Source organism: Hibiscus syriacus, unplaced genomic scaffold (genome assembly GCF_006381635.1).
Source record: "Hibiscus syriacus cultivar Baekdansim isolate YM2019G1 unplaced genomic scaffold, ASM638163v2 tig00004111_pilon, whole genome shotgun sequence".
NCBI classification, from domain to species: Eukaryota; Viridiplantae; Streptophyta; class Magnoliopsida; order Malvales; family Malvaceae; genus Hibiscus; species Hibiscus syriacus.
In genome coordinates this window covers 166,620-187,110 of record NW_024062000.1, presented here as the reverse complement: position 1 = coordinate 187,110, position 20,491 = coordinate 166,620, and the positions used below count along the sequence as shown (strand labels likewise).

The 20,491-nt window shown below is 36.4% G+C and overlaps 3 protein-coding genes and 1 pseudogene across 3 annotated transcripts; all 4 read right to left on the bottom strand.

Moving 5' to 3' along the window:
- Window positions 1–3,910: 3,910 nt before the first annotated feature.
- On the bottom strand, window positions 3,911–10,803 carry LOC120190387. Its single transcript, XM_039193478.1, is given in 11 exon segments — window positions 3,911–4,819; window positions 4,860–4,988; window positions 4,990–5,321; window positions 5,323–5,824; window positions 5,827–6,956; window positions 7,029–7,147; window positions 7,257–7,390; window positions 7,499–7,667; window positions 7,930–8,032; window positions 8,708–9,114; window positions 9,270–10,803. Coding segments are annotated over 11 exon segments (5,013 nt in total). The 5' UTR covers window positions 10,350–10,803; the 3' UTR covers window position 3,911.
- LOC120191090 (vacuolar protein sorting-associated protein 27-like) lies at window positions 6,647–8,120 on the bottom strand. The gene is made up of 3 exons (XM_039194095.1): window positions 7,930–8,120; window positions 7,499–7,667; window positions 6,647–7,390 (listed from the first exon to the last, which is right to left on the bottom strand). The coding sequence occupies exons 1-3, from the start codon at window positions 8,023–8,025 to the stop codon at window positions 7,230–7,232; spliced, it is 426 nt and encodes a 141-aa protein (XP_039050026.1). The 5' UTR covers window positions 8,026–8,120; the 3' UTR covers window positions 6,647–7,229.
- A 539-nt stretch (window positions 10,804–11,342) lies between the features above and the next one.
- Window positions 11,343–13,946, bottom strand: LOC120191110. Its single transcript, XM_039194109.1, is given in 6 exon segments — window positions 11,343–11,896; window positions 11,899–12,013; window positions 12,142–12,200; window positions 12,363–12,399; window positions 12,664–12,857; window positions 12,936–13,946. Coding segments are annotated over 6 exon segments (1,509 nt in total). The 5' UTR covers window positions 13,656–13,946; the 3' UTR covers window positions 11,343–11,512.
- A 1,441-nt stretch (window positions 13,947–15,387) lies between these two features.
- Window positions 15,388–18,851, bottom strand: LOC120190981 (annotated as a pseudogene).
- Window positions 18,852–20,491: the final 1,640 nt, after the last annotated feature.

Genomic DNA, 20,491 nt, shown 5'->3' with positions numbered 1-20,491 from the left:
CTAGAAATTAATATAACAATAAAATTGCACTTTAACCCCTAAGAAATTAAAATTCTATTCTAGCCCCCTGTAAAATATGTTTCTAGAGGGTATCGAGGTCCACTTGCTCGATCATCTCCAGCAGCTGCGGTGGCTGATACATAATAAGCGACGGTGAAGAGTCCATGAGCCAAACATAGAATTCCTCCAACAGTGAGAAAGGGTTTGGGTTCGCAGCATTTGCTGGCTGCATTCGCCATCCCTTCGATCAGCATTGTCAATCCAACTGCTAATATTATCCTGTTCATACGACACCTCTTTATGTGTACGAAAACTTCTTTAAAAAAAACTAATCATATTCGTATCGGATACATATTTATATCCGATACTCGTACTCGAATCGAAGAACGTAAGAAAAGGCATACCATGAGAAAATGTGGGAAGCCGCTGCCAATCGTTTCTTGGCAGATGCTTTGTTTAAGTCATCCTCTGTGCAAATGCAAATGCAACCAGCGAAACAGTTCCCACAAATTTGGGCAAGGAGAAGAAGTACTGATGCTGCAAATCCTAGCAGGAAAGCTACTAAACCACATAGATCAATGTCATCCTGCTCACCCGAACACTCCTGTTAAAAAAAACATATACAATAAGAGATGGATTTAAGATTTTATGTTAAAGGTCGAACTTATAATATTTTAACGTACATCTGTTTGATTTCCAGCCGCAATGCCGAGTATACCTGCAGTAGTGTCCAAAACCAGGATCAACAAACAAGCCAAAAACTCATACAACGCCATGTTCTACCATAATAATCTAGCATGGAACACCGATGAATATGGTTTGCAGATATATGTGGGTGAAAGGGAAGGCCCCCTTTATAAGGGCAAGTTGCGTTCTTGATGAAGAGGAGAATACGAATAAAAGATGACAGTTTTGGATTAAAGGCTGCTTCTTTTTTGCTCATACATCAATGTCTTCCTTCTTAGATTCATATTCCTTTCATGGATGACAAGAAAAGTAGATTTTGAGAGACACCGATGGATGCAAGCGATGTGTTATAGGGTCTTGAATTATGTTTTCAACGGCTAATGGTACCGAAATTTCGAGTTCTTTTTAACTGATGAATACGAACAAGATGGTAAATACCAGTGCAAATGGTACAGGTGGGACAATACATGATATTACACGTGGGACAACACATTACGAAAAGTATAGGTGTTCGGTGGGTCTCGATCATGAAAGAAACATTTCTCTAGAACCATCTATAAACTTCACATAGAGATTACAGTCATCATTTTATCAAATCCAATTAAGAACCAACCTACAAATGCTCTGGTGTTAATGCATTGAGTTTGATATTTAAAATCAATTACATTTTGTATATCAACTGTAATGATGTCTATTAGCTGTTTTTAAATCTGTCTTAAGTTCAGTGTTTCTTTTATATTAATGTTTGACAGTTGTAATATTTCATATTATTGTGTTTTCAAATCCTTTTTTAGTGAAAATGTTGGAATGATGTGAGTGTGGTTGGAAACATCTCCATCTTTGTTCAATCCATTTATCTTCTCTCCTTTTTTTTTCTTCATATTTTTCTTCCTCTATTTTAAAAATAAATTTGCAGCAGAATACATTTACAATTTGATGATAAAATCTTGGGAATTCTTTCATTTCTTTTCCCATAAACTTAAAAAAAAACAGAGTGACAAAAATGTCGTCGTATTATAGATGGAAGAACTTCTAGGAAGACGACACACCCGAAAAGCCTCACCATTTTGTGAAACAAGTGATTGACATGGCTCACCAGCATGATGTTTATGTTAGTACTGCTGATTGGGCTGAACATATGATTCGTAAAGGTCCTTTTAAATTTCTATTCTATCCCCCCCTAAAATATGTTTCTAGAGGGTATGGAGGTCCACTTGCTTAATCTTCTCTAGCAGCTGCGATGGCTAATACATAATAAGCATGAGCGAAACATAGAATTCCTCCAACGGTGAAAAAAGGATTGGACACGAGGGATGCATACTCCATCCCTATGATCAGCATTGTCAACCCAACTGCTAATATTATCCTGTAAGAATTTATGTATTTATATTCGACACTCACTCGTACTCGAGTAAAGAATATAAGAAGAGGCATACCAAGAGAAAATGTGGGATGCCGCCGCCAATTGTTTCTTAGGGGATGCTTTGTTTAAGTCTTGCTTTGTGAAAATGCAAACGCAACCGGCGTAACAGTTGACACTAAGTTGGGCAAGAACAAGAAGTACTGATTCCGCAAGTCCTAGCAGGAAACCTACAAAACCACAGAGATCAACGTCCAGCGCCTCCCGCCTACACTCCGCCTGTTAAAAAAAAACATACATCATCAAGAAAGAAGAACAAGGATGCTGCAATTCTCTTTAGTTACACTATAACTCCCACAACATACATCGGATTGCTTTCTCGCCTCAATGCCAAGTACCCCTGCAGTAATGTCCAAAGCCAAATAAATTAAAATCTCATAAAATGCCATGTTTTACCATGCTAATCTAGCATGGAACACCAATGAGTACGGCTTGCGGATTATCTGTCGGTGAAAGGGAAGTTCCCCTTTATAAGGCCAAGTTGCATTCTTAATGATGAGAATACGAATAAAAGATTACAGTTTTGGATTAAAGGTTGCTTCTTTTTTGTTCATAAATTATTTGTTTTCTTTATTCTTTCCTTCTTTTTAAATTCATATTCCTTCCATGGATGACAAAAGAAGTAGATTTTGAGAGACATTGATCGATGCATGCAAAGTGTTATAGCTTCTTTTTAACTGATGAATACGTTTTGAATTTATCCAAGGAAAAAGATGATAGATACTAGTGCATGTGTGAAGCACACGTACATCGTAACCTTAAGCTTCGGATTAGGGTTGTAAACGAACCGAGTCGAGTTAAAGTTATTGTTGAGCTCGATTTGATTCGAAAACTCACGAATTTAAATTGTCAAGTTCAACTCAAACTCAAAAACAAAACTTGAAGCTCAACTCGAGCTCGAAAAAACTTAAACTCGAAATATTCTCGGACTTATCTTGATTGAAGCTCAAACTCTAGCTGAAAAAAACTTGAACTTGAAGCATTTTTAAACTTAACTCAATTGAAGCTCAAATTCGAACTCGATTCAACATATAAACGTTAATATTATTAGTAATTTAAATTTTTCAAAAAATAAAAACTTGATATATTATTTTAAGCCTAACGTGGAAAACAGGGACTTAAGCCTAAGAGACGGGGAAAATGTAGTAGCAGAAAACTGATGAAGTACTCTGGCTTTCATGGAGCCATCCAACAATATATTTGACGATTTGATGTCATGGTGCACAACCGGAGGAACAGCCTGTTATGTGTAACTATATCCACTTAAAAACTGTAGACCCTAAACGTTCAATTAGTACACGAGGTCCGGTGGGTGAAACATGAATCGGAAATTACACCGTAATGAAGACACTCCAAACCCCCTATCCACGTCCAGATCTATCTGAACCCTCAAGTTCCAATTCGGGGGCTCATGCTTTTCATCTGTATTTTGCATCATTTCACATTGTTGTGGATTACCAAATCAGGATAATATCTGGTAATGCAAAGGTATTTGATTTCTGGACTAAGTATGCATGTTTGTAGGTAATCAGGCGCAAATGATTTTAAACCTTGAATCTCTTTTCTTGAACATGCTCATTCTTTGTAACAAACGACCTGCAACATATAAAGATACATTTTTCATCGAAGAATCTATGGTGAAGATTCAGCATGCGTGGGAGACGATAATCAATCATCTGAACTATTTTTCTTTCAAGGTATTTCACATGGTGACCTCAAATACTACATCTGAACTATTTTCTTTCAAGTTATTTCACATGGTGACCTCAAATACTATGTACCTCAATCCAGATATGATTTATCTTTAAGAAGACAAGGAACTCAGCTTTTTTACCAGCATTTTGGGCCTCCGAAATGCATCCAAAGCCTCGGTTTGTTTGCCTGACCTTTTCAAGTTTACTGCCTTAACCTTTTCTGCCTTAATCCGCTCTTCTAATTGGATTCTCTCTGGGTCAACATTTTCACTTTTGGCAGCACTCGGTTTTACGAGCTCTGATCTTTCTGGGCGATGAGCCAAAACATTAGGATCATCCAATCCAATTGCTTTCAGGGCAGACAAAAGTTGAGGATCGAGAAGATCTTCAACAACTACATCATCTACTGGTTCTGCCCCAATGCTAGAAGACCTAGGTGAATCATGAGCACCCAACTCTTCCAACTGGGCTTCAAGAGACTTAGCTAATTCGAATGCAGCTTCTGCTTCTTGCATTCGACCTTCTCTTCGCAGCTTCAAAGCCTTGCGTTTATGACTGAGGGATTCCTGTTGCAACTTGAAGCGATCACGCCCAGACAGTGGTTTTGTAGCCAAAGCTGATGTACCCTCTTTTGCTGTATCAGAGCGAAGGGTGGATGTAGATGTTGAGGCATCACGGGCACCAAATTTTGGAGTGCCATCTTCTACCGTACTCTTCTCCAACAGCTTTGCCTGTAGGAGTTCTTCCCGAGCCTCAGCCATTTTTCCTTCTCTCTTCAAAGCAAGTGCCTTCTTCTTGCGAGACAACACTGCATGCCTTAGAAAATCTTGGCTGTTCTGAGAAGTAAATCCCTGAACTGAACTCACATCAAACAAATATGCCTTTTGCTTTCCATTAACCACTCTACTTTTTCCAGTGGTATCTTCATCCTTGGTAGTAAAATTTTCTAGCGAAGGCAATTGAACATCGGGTATCTGTGAACTTGTCAGGTCATCGCCAGCCAAAAGATCCACTACGCTTGCAGAATGGTTAGATGAAGGGGCGAACTTGATAGTTGCCAACTTTTCCCTGACCACCTAGAAGTCTCGCTACACCTACAGGATCCCATTTTTCCACCGAGGGTTGGTTTTCTGCTAGTGGAGTGGAGGTTGAGAAAATAACACGTCGGAATTCCTCATAGTTGAATTATCTGTATCACTTCCACTCTTCCGAAAGCCATTGATGCTTGCAGAAATGTTTCACTTGGTCCCACCACCCCTGCAACTGGCCTTTTCTTTACTATCACTTCATTTTTCCAATTCCTCAGCCTCTCGTGGTTAGCAAATGATTCAAAGTTCCTAGATTTACTGTCCTTGGATGAGTCATGCACAAGCTCACATTTTGAAGCTTCCAGTTCTGCAATTTCAGCTTCTAGTACCTTTGCCCTCTGCAACAACTCCTCAGCCTCTTCAACTTGCCCATTTCGTCGAAGAGAAAGAGCATTTCTTTTCAAACCCAGAAGTTCTCTTTCGATTTCCCCTTCTTGGCGGTGAAAGTTGAATTCCTGAAGAGGGTCGATTGCTGGATGGATGGCCAGAACATAAAGACTCACGGGAAAGATTTTTAGAGTCCTCTTCTTTCATAGTTACAGGTTGAACTTCTTCATCTTTCCAACCCAAATTCTTTAGCATCGAGAGCATAGCAGGATCAGTCATATAATCCTCTGTAACATTCTCCTCCTCTTCTTCTTCTGTAGATCCTTTACGGGCGGGAGAAGTGACTTTTTCTTTTGGAAATATCGATTCACCCACTTTCTTTGGTGCCTCTATCTCTGTCATCTCAGCCTCTAACGCTTTTTCTGTTTCCAGCTCTTCCTCTGCCTCATCAATATTTCCTTGACGCCTCAGAGAAAGAGCTTTCCTTTTCAAGCCTAATAGCTCCCTCTGTATTTCAGCTTTAGTTCTCCTTGACGCCTTAGCTTGGATTTTAGAAGGGGCATGAATAGAAGAAGTTTCAATAATTTGCTCAGAATCTTTTTGTTTAGCACGTTTCTTAAGATTGAAAGGTACGTTGGATCATGCATGTCTTGATCTGTAATGTCTTCTTCAACAGGCAGACTTTCTGATACATTAGGATGCTCGTGTTTCAAATCCTTCCCCTTACTGCAATTAGTCACATGTGCAGCTTTCTCCATTTCTTCAAGCTGCTGCTCGAGAATCCTTCCCTTCTGAAATTTATAATCTGCTTCATCCAAGCTTACTTCCCTTCTCAAAGCAAGGGCTTTCTTCTTCAAACTCAGAAGCTCTTTCTGAATAATCAATTTACTCTTCGATGCAAGTTTCAGATTCACACCTTTCATAGCATTATCATTTTCATTAGCTGTTGAATTCTCTGGCTGAGAATCGAAACTTTCAAGGTCTTTCTCAAGTACTTTTGCCTTCTTTAACTGAGCCATTGCCTCCGCAACATTACCTGCCTGCTTTTGACTAAGAGCTTCTCTCTTTAGTGAAAGAATTTCATTTAGCAGTGCCTCCCTTTTGACGGGAGCAGATTGCGCCATATCGTCTTCAATAGGATTAGAATCTTCAGTCCAACCTAGTGATTTCAGAGTAGCAGCTATTTCTGGATCCTCCATATCCTGATCAGTTACTTCAAGATTACTATCAATACCAAGATCTTCAGCAGCTCCTGAAACGTAATCAAAGTCAAGGCTTTGCATATGCTCATTCTGAATTAAAATTTCATCTTGTTTATCGTTGTCCATACTGCGGATTATTGCAGATAGCTCATCATCAGAATCTTCAGCGCCAACCAACAGTTCTTGTTCTTCGAGTTGCTTGACTTGCTTCTCTAAGACTTTAGCTCTCTTCAATTCTTCCTTCGCTTCTGCAAGCTTCCCTTCACGCTTCAGCAAAAGATCCTTTTTCTTAATGGCAACAACCTGGGTCTTGTCCGTGCCATGGCCATTATTAATCTTATTCGGAATTTCTCCAAGAAGAGAAGAAATTTCACCATCCAAACTCAATTTTTTGGACTTTTTATTATCCTCATGTAAATCCATATCAGACCATCCCAATTCCCTGAGTTCAGCAGCTAGGTCATCCTTATCCCTACCCACCGGATTATGGACCTTGTTTTTTCTGCCGGATTCTTCAGGGATTTCTTTATTGAGGATCCTGGACATGTTGCCGGATTGCAAACTTTTTTAATTGTTTTTTCTTATAGTCGTCTCCAAAAATCCAGCCTGCCTCTCTAGCTCCTTCCCTCTCTTAAAGGCTCTAAGAGCTTCCTCAGATTTCCCTTCTTTAAGAACCGTATGATTCCTTCTTTCTTCCAATGCTTGCGTTGCCGGCGCAATGTCTCGGGACTGATTGACGCCATATCATTCTGCATACACTGATCAACAGACTGACTTTCATGCATTTCTCTTCCCCTATCATGACTGGCAACTACTTGCACATCGGAACGCATAGCACCCCTAATTCCATTTGAACACCCGAAGTCCTTTCATTGTTTGAAGTTACTCCCGATGAAGATGATTCCTTTCCGTCAGCCACTACAATCCTCTTCAAAACGTCATCCTCATCTTTTACAGCTGGTTTCAAACTACCTGCTCAAAACCACTTAACGGTTCAATATTAAAGGTATTCTGTAGTGATAAGTCACAAAGAAACGAACCATGAAAACACTTATGTGATGACCAAAAAAGAAATTATACCTCTCCCAGTTCTACTTTTGCTTCCATGTCGCAACTCGAATCGAGCAGCCTCTTCGAGCTTTTTACAAGGATCGCAAACGCGAACGGACGAATCACCATGTCCATGCAAAACCATTCTCTGCTGAGAGCAACTATTGCAAAATATGCGCCCACACCTTCGGCAGTGATGCTGATAATTCAGTGTAAAGACCATCAATAACAATAGGAATAACAATCACAAAATAAATCATACATCTTCCTTCACTAAGTAACCAGCAAAGAATCTCAAATTCCAATTATCAAAATACAGTCAATTCTATATATCCAGAAATACTTGCAGTAAACTAAAATAATGAAATTTCAAGCATAATTGTAACCATGAAAGAAAAACTACATATTTTGATAAATGGGTATTGAATTAGAGAGAATAAAGAAGGGATCAAAAGTAAAACCTTGCGATTGATGAAAGTGAAGAGAGAAGAACATCCTTGGCAATGTGAAGCATCAACCTCCCAAGTAGTCCCTCTAAATCCGATCTTCCACAACATCTCCGTTCTTTAATTCAAAAAAATCAAAATAGAAAGAATGTTTCTGCCTATGCTATTCTTTTTCTCTTTGGGTTCTTATTACAATTTCTGGGTAGATTTTCCGCGGAGAGATGAAGCCAAAATATTGCAAGTCCATGTACTTATATACAGGGGAAAGGTGTCTTGCAAAAATAATTGATGGCATTATTCTTCAACTTTAAATTATAAAATATTACAATAAATTAAATTATAAATTCTATCTCCTGATTTTGATCTTATAATTATTTTAGTCATTATTTTTTTTAAAAAATATTTATTTGATTTTAGTTATTGTTTCATTTTTGTTGATTCATCTTTAATTATTGATATTATAGTAAATTAATTATCTTTTAAAAATTATGAAAAAGATTAATATTTTTATATTTATGAAAATACTCCTAGAATCTTTCTTCACAAATTTCTAATTTATTTTTAAATTGTTGATTCATCTTGAATGAAGAAAATTATAGATCAGAATCATTTCTTTATAAATTTTGAATTAAAGTTTTATAAATTTAATTTAAATTAAAAAATTAAATAAATAGAATAATAAAATATCAAACAAAAGAATATTGCATTTACATTAGTTGGGTTCATCCTTTACAAATATTAACCATCTTTCAAGAACACAGTTTTGGTAAGAATCTAGCTTTATTCCCAAGACTGGATAATCTTGTTCTTGGAACATTTCCTATCTGAGTCTGCATTATCCACGGTATTCTCCAGTTCTGTTACCCTGCGTTGCATTCCTTGCAGCTTAACATCGAGTTGATCAGCTTTACTGTCAAGGTTGATTCTTTTTGCATACAAAAGGATTTGATCGGAACTCGCCTTCTCGTCCACACTTTCCTTCCCAAAGATTGGACCGGTAAAGGTGTCACTGTCGAGGTGGTTTTGCCCATCGAACAAGCTTTCAAGCTTGGACTGTTGATTAATGTAAACTTGTATTGCTATTCTTGAAGGGAATTTCGAGTTCCGAGCTAAGTGTCTCAGTGCATCTGTTGAGAGCTTTGCATAATTAAGTGCAGAGCAGATTCTCATTTTCTTTGCCTCACATAGTCCATCATGAACCTGTTCAGAAATTCCATCAGTCAAGTAATTCCAGTTTTCGGATTATTAACGATCTTAGTAACTAAGAACAAATCTCATTCCAACATAAGCAATCAAAATAGAATAGCATCTGCCTAAAATTTTATAAATCTAAAGTGATTCAGGGTTAGCAATACCTCTAGATAAATGTCTATGGCTTGAAAAAGCCTATCATGGGATTCTCTTGCACCATCTGGGAGCACCATGACTAATGCTGCAAACTTGGAAGGGTTCAGGTGGGAATCTGCAGCCACTTCCACAAGGAACGAGTCGACCAAGCTAGCAACTCTTTTTAATCGCATGGCGGACATGAAACAACTTCCTTCTTTGCAAAATGTTTTCACCAGCCTCATAACCAGATTCACATCATACACATAATCTCTCCTGTGTGGGGATGGGAGTAGCAGAAAATCTATAGTTGCTTGATCCAGTTGCAAGCCAATAAGATTTTCCAAAATGGACTTGCAATGTCTGCTAATTTTCAAGCTTGAAGCGACTCGAAATATACCGAATAAGAGCTTGAAAGGAAGGGAGCTCTTATTAAGCAAAGAGAGCAGGTTGATTGTAACCTCTATGATTTTGCACTTTTCAGTTAGGCTGGCACTAAGAAATCTCGACCTTCGATAACATAAGAGGAACTTACTAACCGTATCATGATCGATATTCCGGCTTATCATCGTTCTTATTAACTTATAAATCAAATCAATGTTCAAAAACAGAAGATCCTCAAACCACCAAGATATTTGAGGCAAACTGTTTCTGATCCTCAAACTGGAATTCTCTAAAGACGATGCATAAGGGCTTGCAACAACCAGAGAGCCAAGCCTTTCTACAACACAACTGAGGACCTTATCAAGTATCGACGAAGAATTCGAAGCAGAAAGTAAATCTTGGCACTCTTTCAAAGCTACAAGTAGCTCATACCAGGTCCAGAGACCAACACCATCCAGAGACTTTCTTGTTTGGTTTAACAAGCAAGCCCTGGGGCCATCATCACTCTCCATCTCTATATATTGCACAGCTAAATTTAGTAGGACTACATCGGTGGGAGTTATCTCAGTTCTTCCCTTGTTAAACCAAAACCTTGCCACTAGCTCAAAAACCTTATCTCCCTCTTGAAAGTCATGAAGTACCACTTTCAGGTTCTTTGTGTCATCCATCAAATCACCTAACAAATTTGCTGAATCACCAGAGAAGGATGCAAGAGTCCTCTGCATGGTTAATGAAAAGAAGAAACATTGTATGATATTTCAGTTCGCTTTACACCAAAAGGCAAAGCAGTTACCAACTCAACAAAAAAAATATGAAAGTATAAGTGTGTCAAATAGTATCAAACAAACCTATAGAGAAAATGAAAGAATCTTGCATTCTTAGGCAATTGTGTTGAGAGTTGCTATCTACAATAAATTTAAGAGTGGTCCTGTTTCTTATGTAATCTAGTGGGGGGACCAAGATCCTTGGTGAAAGGAATAGATTACTGAAACCAGAAGAATCAGAAAATAAGGCATAAAAAGAGAGTACAAACTAGAGTAGTCAATATCCTTAAATCCTCCACAAGAAACAAGAAAAATAAAGGATTGAATGGTAAGCACTAAACAGTAACACTATTTAACTTGTCTACCATGAAACTTTTTCAGTTTCACCATTGACGTCCAATTCAAGATCACAGGAGAACAGAGTGGCATTGTCTTGAAAAAACAAAAGTAAAAACTGAGAACCCCACAAGAGTAAAAGGAGGTTTGTGGAGCATAGACAAAAAGAAAGGTGCTGTGTTCAAATAGGGGAAACTTTTGGGGTTTGTGCCAAACGAGGAGAATAAAGGACAGGAAGAATGATGCAGAGAGAAGGGAAAGTAAGAAATGTAGAAAAGTTGCTTGTATGAATAAGCTTCAGCTGAAACTGGTATGCTTTTGGTTGGTCAATGGACAATTGAGCATAAGAGACGAGATTTGTAAGCAGATACCAGAGGATTGGCTAGTGAGAAAGGAGAGAGGGCTTTTTTGAAAACTTCACAAACTTGGTACCTCTTAATTAACAAAGACAAGCTTGATTTTGCAAATTTGTACCCTTAGGATTCAGTACCAAAAATCTGACAAGCTTGGTATGTTTTCACGTTACTAACATTATCCTTAGGTGCTTAAGCATACATCTATTTCAGCCTGGTTAGACGAGCATTGAAATAAAAGTAGCAAAAATTTGGAATTACTTGAAAAAATGAAAGGGCATTGCAATTGATTTGGAGTGCCAGTTGATCTAAAATTTTCTTTTAAATGAAAAAAAAGAAATCAACTGCATGAAATCGTGAAGTCATGCAGCATAACTACAACCAATGACATCCTAAAACCATTTAGGTAGTTACTGGTGACACAATGGACTCCGGTTAAGGTAACAACCCTCTCAAATTTAGTAGCCATTTATCTGAGGCCTTGGAGTTGGACCCATCAGTCGAGAAAAGGCATTGGGCATGGCCGGGAAGAACCCTTTGTCCAACATGTCGATCATCTATTTTCTGATCCGAGAATGGTTTGGAAAAGGCTTGAGAAAGCTCCAATGCTGATGCTGCTTTTCCATAGCGCACACCAGCAGCTTCAGGAGAGACTAGTTTAGGCTCTATTTGGGCAGGTTTACGCCAGGTTTTAGGTGAAGGCTGTCTCTTCTGCTGCCGTCTTTCGGTTTCCCTGTCATTATGCCGGTTTTCATTACGCCAATTCCTCCTCTGCATATCAACTCTTTCTTTGTGAACGCCATGGTTCCTCTCAGATATGGTTTCCTCTCAGATTTTCATCCAGCTCCCTGATCAACAGGATTCCCAACTCTTTCACCATGGCGAGGAGCTGCTTGCTCAGCAACCTTTTCAATCCTTAGAACATTATGTTTGACCCTTCACATAACAATAACGATTGATGAAGACATGGTACATTAAGTTTCTAGCCAATTAGTTAACAGACCAAATAAGAAAGAAAAGAGCCAAAATGTCATATAACAGTACGAAATACAAGAAATGACTACCTATCAGGACATTGGCCCGGCTCATGACTGTTGTCATCAATCCCTCGCTCCTTCAGAACCTGAGAAACAGACCACAATACTTCAGGTACTATTAGAAAAACAAAATAATAATAATAAGTGTGAAGCTATAATAATAAATCAAACTATGTTGACATCAAAAAGATAGTGATGAAAAAAAAATCATTAAAACAATGCAGTAAGCAGACAGGAGAGATACTCACCAGTTCTCGTGGACGAGCACCACCAAACAACACACTTCTGCATCAGTAACACTTAGCTATTAAATACTAACATAAAGTGACAATTTTTCCAGAAAATAAACAAAACAAAACACCCTCATCCATCTAACAAGACTGCAGAAGTTGATAGGACACTTCCAATGCATAACTTTTGTCACTCACATATCTTAATAATTCTGTCCCTCGCCCTCAGTAAATTATCAATAACTATGATAAGAGAAATACACATCTATAACATACTCATACATAGTAACAATAATTTTAAATCTAGACACAAGCTGACCTTTCCTTCTCAATGTTACCCTTCAATTCTTCAGTGGGCTGTGAACAAGGCTTGAAATTCAGTTTAGGACGCTCCACTGTCTGGTTCCCATTCTCACTGCCAGCTGAACCAGGTTTTGAAATATTCACATGTCCATATGAATCATTACCAATTCCACCATGACCAATAACAGAATCAATTGACCACTGCTGCTCCTATTACAAGGATATTATAAAAATTAGGAGAGAACAAAATGAATGCAAGCTTCAATACAATAGCATCACATCAGATACCTGTTTAGCATCAACAACAGACGATTCTAGATTATCCAATGGCTTGGTGCGAGGAAGTAACTTCAACTTCGGCCGCTCAGATACATCAACAGGCGACTTAGAACTGCCAAATTTGCCATCTGCACGAATTGATTGAGTTCCTTCACTGTAAGTTACTGATTTATTTTCTTTAACTTCCGAATAGTTAGGAAAATGGCTCGTCTCGTAGTCTGGTAACGCCTTTCTACTAACCTGAACTCCATCTTTAATGTTCAGTCCCCTTTCAACCTGCCTTGCCAACATCACATCAGAATACTCCCTCCCAACCACAGCAATCATTCTGATGTATGTCTTATCATCATAACCCTGGAGATGCAAGCCATTTTCTGTTTCCGAGTGTTTAACATCAACATCTTTCTGATACAGAACAGATTGCTTTGACTGCCATCGACCTGAGGAAACCTTGCCAATAGCACTAGCATTAGCCAACTTTGAGACAGCGCTTTGTTCACCACTAGCAACACTCACAGTCATCACCTTCCTAGCTGCCCATGCATTAGGATACAACCCAGAAGAAGCCTGCCTATGGTTACCCCCAGAACTCTGAGAACTCAGGCCAATCACAGCAGCCTCAGACACTCGAGTAGAGTAGAGATTCCGCGAACCACTCGACATTGGAGCTACAGGAGCTAACACATATTGACCCGAAACCCTCCCTGCATAAACAGACTCCGGCTTCATCTCCAGATGACTAGCTGGAACCCCTAAACTCTCATCAGTAATAGTTCTACGAGGGGCAAAACCCCCATCTAAGGGCTTCCTTTCATCCTCATCAAAATAACGACCAATATGAACTGAACTGGTAAGAAATGGAGTTTTATCATCAAAATGCCTAGTTGCAGGTGACGAATTCGGCCGTGCAAGATGATCAGGCCGCCCTACCGGGTTTCCCCACAATGTAGCTCTATCATAAACTGAACGATCGGCAGGCCTAACAGTTCTGTACTAATAAAATTCGATATTAAAAAATCAAGGTCTCACTAGCAGATCCAAAGGGTTATCAGATCTAATAAAAAGGATCTTATGAATTAAAAAATCTATACTTGCAAAATATATATATTGGAAATATAACAGGAAAGGATAGGTAAAATGAGAAAAAGAAATATAGAAGAATGGAGAAGAGGAGGGGGTTGCCTCTTACTCTATGTTTTCTCTACTATACAAACATGTGCTTATTATATGATCGTTATTGAAAAAATACTTAGGACACTCGCGATTTATATGATTAATAATTATTTAAAAAATACTTATTATAAAAATAAATATCTTGAAAAACATTTTAATGTATAAGAAATTTTCGTTAGAAATATGTGCTTAACGTTACAACCGTAATTACTTTAGGTACCTGTGTCATAGCCGCCATTAAATTTGGTCATTAAAAGACATATGTCATGTTAGTATAATTTTGACAATTTTATTTAAAATTAAAAAATTAAAATCATATTTTAAAAATTTAAAAAAATAATCAAAAAATTGAAAAAATCTTCAGTCCCCTTCTCCCTTTTCTCTTCCTCCTTCCCCAAAATAGAGCAACCACGAAGGCAATGGAGGTTCGTTGGTGGCGTAAATCGCCGCCACCAACAGTTTCTCCGGCATCTCACGACCCCACCCTCGACCAGCAATCACTCAAATCGATCGTCGATCATCACAAAACAGTAAGAAACCGTTCGTTATCCCTCACCGTCGAACCCTTCTCCGACCAACCGTGATCGTCACCGCTTCCACCAGTGAGAGTGTCATCTCACGTCGAGAAAAGCCCAATTGTCCCCTCGTCGAGTAATGCTATCGTTCGCCGTGGAGGAAACTTCAGTGAAAACCCAACCCAACCGTCAGCCACTATTTTCGACGACTAGGACCGATCCCAACGATCGTGAACCTCACCGTCGCTTTTGTTGAAGTCCCAACAGAGATGGCATTGCGGCGACGAAGATGGTGATCAGAAATGGCCGGCCGACGGCTACTGAAAATGAGTGAAATTATAGATTTTGAGGTTTTTGGACTTATTTTATAATTTTAAAAAACTTTGGGTTTTTCTTATAAACAAATTAAGTTTTCCTTTAAATAATATTTTATTTAAAAAACATGAAATAAAAAAATATAATAATAGACACCTAAAAATATAACAAAAAATATGTTAGACATTTATTTTTAATAATTTTTTTTAAAACTAATTTTTTTTAGATACATAATTTAAACATTTATTTTTATATTAAATTTTAAAAGTAATTTGTGATGCTCGAAAAAACACTTTCATACGTACGATATTATTTATGTCACAATCACATCTTTTAAGAACCAACGTCAAAATTACTGCCGTTGCTACGCTTATCGTAAGACAAAAGACAACAAATAAATATAGAAACAGACGACAGAACTAGAATTTCCTCATGAACGTTGTGAAGCACGTGCATAGCAAAGTTCATTTTTGTCCCTTTTTCTTCTTCTCTTCGTTATGATTAAGGGCAATCAAGATGGAAAGGCTCGATCAGAACAGAGAGGATATGGCTTCGAGTCTGTTGGTCTTGAACGCCGAATCCATCGCCAAATTGATAGAGGCAATGCACCATGCGCGCAACGTTAACCGTCACCTTCACAAACGAACTCGGCACCAGCAAATCAGGTGATCGACTCCTCAAACATTGCCGGTTTATTTTCATCCATGTCTTGCTTATCATCTTCTTAATATGTCCCTCAGCTTCTTTCTCTGAGACGTTCATTTCTCTCATGTAGCAAAGGATAGACGATGGAGCATCCCCTCTCTCTTTCTCCGTCTGTCAAAAATATCAATCCCGTATCAATTAAGTTCTTCAAAACGATAATTAAAACGTTTTGAAATTACCGTTGAAGTTCCCAAGTCGTTGCAAAGTCGTGTTATGATGGAAATATTGTAGACAAGATCTTCACTTTTTCCCAACAAATCAATCATTTCATCAGTCCCCAAGGAAAGCATTGAGTGGACAGAAATCACAGTGCCTCCTGATGAAACCAATGCATTGCTCAGGTACTCTTCGAGGGAAGGACTGTATCCTTCATTATACCACTTTGCTTCCACAAATAATGCTTTACAGAATCCTGTCCACTGAGAAAAACATGATCCAATTTAAGATCCAAATCACACAAAAATGGCATTGATTTTTGATACACTACCGCTTTCCTCAGATGAAGTATTGCTTGAACATTCCAACCGTTCAGCTCTTGAATGTCATAAGCAATTTCATTGGTGATATCGTGTAGAGCTTGGAAGCATATCTTCATACACTCCGGCAGCTTCTGAATTTTGCTTGAATCCCACCTGAATTTAAGATGATTTGCGTAAGAGACATGTTTTACAAACATGAAATGTATGTATGCATGTATGTATGTATGTATTTCACCTATCAACAGCTTCTGTGAATTGTTCTAGCTCTTGTAAGGAACCATAAACATCATAAACATCATCTATTATCAATATCATGGTGGTGATCTTAGTGAGGCATTTTCTGAAACAACTATATTGAGGTTCATAAGCAAGTCCAACTGCACAGAAGAAACTTTCTGCTAATCGATCCCTTGTGAAGTTCAGATGTTCCATTATCCCAAGGTTCCTCCACCATCTGCAATATGTAATATATTAGTTCCATTTGCACGCATGTGTCATGAGATTGAAAACAGCAGTGTTTTACCTGGAAATTTCCCTTAGGTCCTTCTGAAGCGTGGCTTGGACGCTGTTGAAGTTAAGTTTAGCCAATTCAAGTAACCGTTTGTCTACGTTTTCGTTGTTCTCGTACACAGCAATACGCCATTTGACGTCAAACCACTGTACTCTCCAGTGTGTCGAAAGCTCCAAAGCATGAGCAACTTCCTCGGCTGTGTTTGTATCCAGTGTGAATAAATGTTCATAAGAGCTTCCCTTGAGAAAGTTTTAGCTTCATCCATACGTTTTCATCTTCGAAAGCTAGAAACGAAGCTTCGTAAAGCTCAAGCAATCCCTTGATCTCAGTGCATTTAGTTATTGAAAATGCACCCTTGAACACATCTGAGCATATTCATGACAGTTAGATCATAGAAAACATCATTTCAAAGCATTAAAAAAGATACTGGGTATACACATGCCTTGTGAAACATCGTAGCCATGCAGCCTGAGGAGCTTGAAGCGTAACGCAATTATATAGAGATCTTCTTCACCATTTTTGGTCTTCTTGTTGGAAGATAGTACAGCTTCTAAAGCTCTCTGAGTTTCATGTGGAAACAGGTCCCCGAGACCTAGTTTTGTGATAATGTCAATCAGCTCCAACTTGGCTAACTCTTCGTGAGTTTCCACAAACATTGCCTTCACTTCCTCTCTTAACTTCTCAGCCCTTAACTTGTACTCCACCCCCTGCCAAAATATTAGAACGGCTGATATCAAATTTTCAGTTATTCAGATTAATTTTTTTATATTAAAGGTAATGAGTTATTCGGTTTTTTCGAATTTGGCTGGAATTAAACTTTTATAATTCGAATATTCGGGAAACAGACTAATAAATTGATCTATATACCTATTGGTAAAAGTAAGGAAATGATATACGAGGTAACTTATTTTTTGAAAAATAGGGGTGGTTATGAATTATTTTAGGATTTAGATCATTTGTTACAGTGCACGTGAAACACGTCACGTGGGTGTGATGAGTTTTATAAAATATATTAAAAATAGAACTCGTTACAGTGGCGTGACAAGTTTCATATAATTTTGTTCTATATCATATGACGAGTTCTATTTTTTAATATATTTTATGAAACTGATCACATAGGCATGGCGAGATCCACGAACATTATAGTAAATGGTATAGACCTCAAAATAAATTTGAATATACCTTATTTTTATAATTAATTATTCTTCTTACATTATTGACCTGATTTTCTCGGTACCTATTCGGTCATTATTTAAAAATAAACAAATTTGTCTCTTTAAAAAATCAAAATAATCATCAAATTTTTTTAAAAAAATTATAAATCCATAAGTTTATAAAATATTTATTATAAAATAGAAAAATTACACCTTTATAAAAACGATAAAGATGTATGTATCATTACGTTAAAATTTCTAAATTATTCTCAAAATAAATTAAGTCATAGATTAATTTATTCTTGAGTTAATTAAATTTTACTAAGTTTAAACATTAAACAAGTAAATTATCAAATCTAGTTTATCATATTAAATTTTAATTTTTTTCTTATTTTTCTTTGAAATAAGATTTTACACATATGCTCTCTAATTGATGTGCTTTGACATAAAATTTATTTAGATTATCAATAAAGTTTTAATTTGATCTATTTAATTTTTTAATTTAACTCGAACAAATGTATTGGATTCTACTCAACTCAAATTTTTTAAAATAAACTTGACTAAAAATATTTCAAATAAGGTTTAATTAATAAATAAAACTCATCAACTCCACTAATATCAAAATCCGTCACCGATTGTCAAACATGTATTTATGATTGTACTTATCTTGAATGCTAGAAATGGATTATATATATATATACACACACACTTACACTATGTGTTTAGTTTTACATTTTTTAAAATCATTTTATTTTATATTGTTAATCACGACGGTCTATTTGTAAAACCCTAACAATCCTAAAAAGATTCAAAACTAAAAAAAGTTACTTGATACGAAAGAATCAGGTCTCATATAGAGAGAGAAAGAAAGGATTTGAATGGAATGGAATGAATCTCACATCATATCGGCTTCGAAGGGATTGTAAGAGATCATATTTCCAAATGTTGGGCTTATAATTTGCAGATCGCCTTTGTTGGGTCACATCAGAACGTTGAAGCTGCTGATCCGTCTGCAATTGGCTACTGAAATCCATGGAGACGGTCACTTGTTGTATCACTTGTGAGGAAGAAGATGAGTGATTTAGGTTGATTTCTAAACTGCATGTTCATGTGCCTATTTAATATCGGGGCTTAGGCCCATGCTACTGACACACGTGAAATACGATGATGTCCTTACTAGTTGTGGTCAAAATATGTTCACTTCAACTAGAAAGTGACTAATGATTTTAACAAAAAAAAAATAATTCCACCTATGATTATATTTAAGCCACGTCTTTTTTCTTTTTTTCATCTATGACCAGTTCACAAACTGGTCAACTTATTGAACACCTAGTCTGCTCGTTAAGGAAAGCTGTACGTAATCAACTCTTTAACTACCACATATGAGAAACGTGTCTTCGGATGGTTAATTGAAACATAAAAGATTGACGTAAGCTAAATAAAACTGTTGACGTCATAATATTAAAAATCCCTTTTTTTAATATTTAACGAACAATTGTTTTAATCTCAAAATTTTAATTATGAATATCATAAGGACAAGTCTACGCCATGGCGAGTTTCTTATGTTACTCCATGACGAACGTTAATTAAGTTCTTAGGTTAATTTACGATTTATATTCTATATTTATTTTACCATTTATATTCAGAATTTATAATTATTGTTACATTTATGAATTATATTCAAAATTTATAATTTTTATTATTAAAATATTATCTCAAAATTTTGAACACCACTCTTTCCATTTATTATAAAAAGTCAAGCATTTCACTTGAAATGCTTTAAATCTAGATGGACCACATTGTATGAAACATTCATTGTACCATACCGAAACGAGAGCAGGTGCACTGTAATTGATTAATATGTGTAATATTATGTGCATCACGTTCTTTTAATGTGTATAAGAAGTTAAGTATTTTTTGTCCTTGGTAGGAAGTTATATGTGTACTATTATGTGCGTCACGTTCTTTTAATGTCATCAATGACTGACAATTGATAATTAATATATATTTAAGTAGATTATATTAAAAAATTTTTATTTATAGGATGTTATACGCACAGTGCTATCATTTTTTGAGCACTATACAATGATTAAGATGTAATATTTGTTCGGATTTTTCTTAATTAATTAATAACATACATTTTGCAGACGTAACTACTTGAATTCAAGATCTCTAAAAAAAACCTTCCCTTTTGTCTTTAAGATCACTTGACAAATTTTATATTGAATAAATAAAATTTGTTTGTTTAAATTATCCATTGTAAGTTGTGTTTGATTATATGCTCGTGACATATATAATAAGTAATAATTATATGTCATTTATTATTGTAAAAGAATTAGTTTAAATTAAGGTTTAATATGATTAAAGTTGATCAAGCTTCAATTATAATATAGAGTTTGAGTCAAATATGTGTAGACATTCAAATAATTAATTTCTCATTGATAATAATCTGGTTAAAAATTAAGATTAATGTACAAAATTATTTATTAAGGTTATGACCTTCAAACTAAACATTTATTAATTTTTTAACATCTCATCTTCAAAAACGAGAGAGCTACCGTCTTTAAAATATTTGTATACTTAATTTGAAAAATTAAAATCACAATTCAAGATTTTAATATTAATATTTAAAAATAATGGTCCAAATACGATTATGTATTTAATTTATTATTCTTAATGATTTGATTCGATAAATCTTCGATTATCATATCTT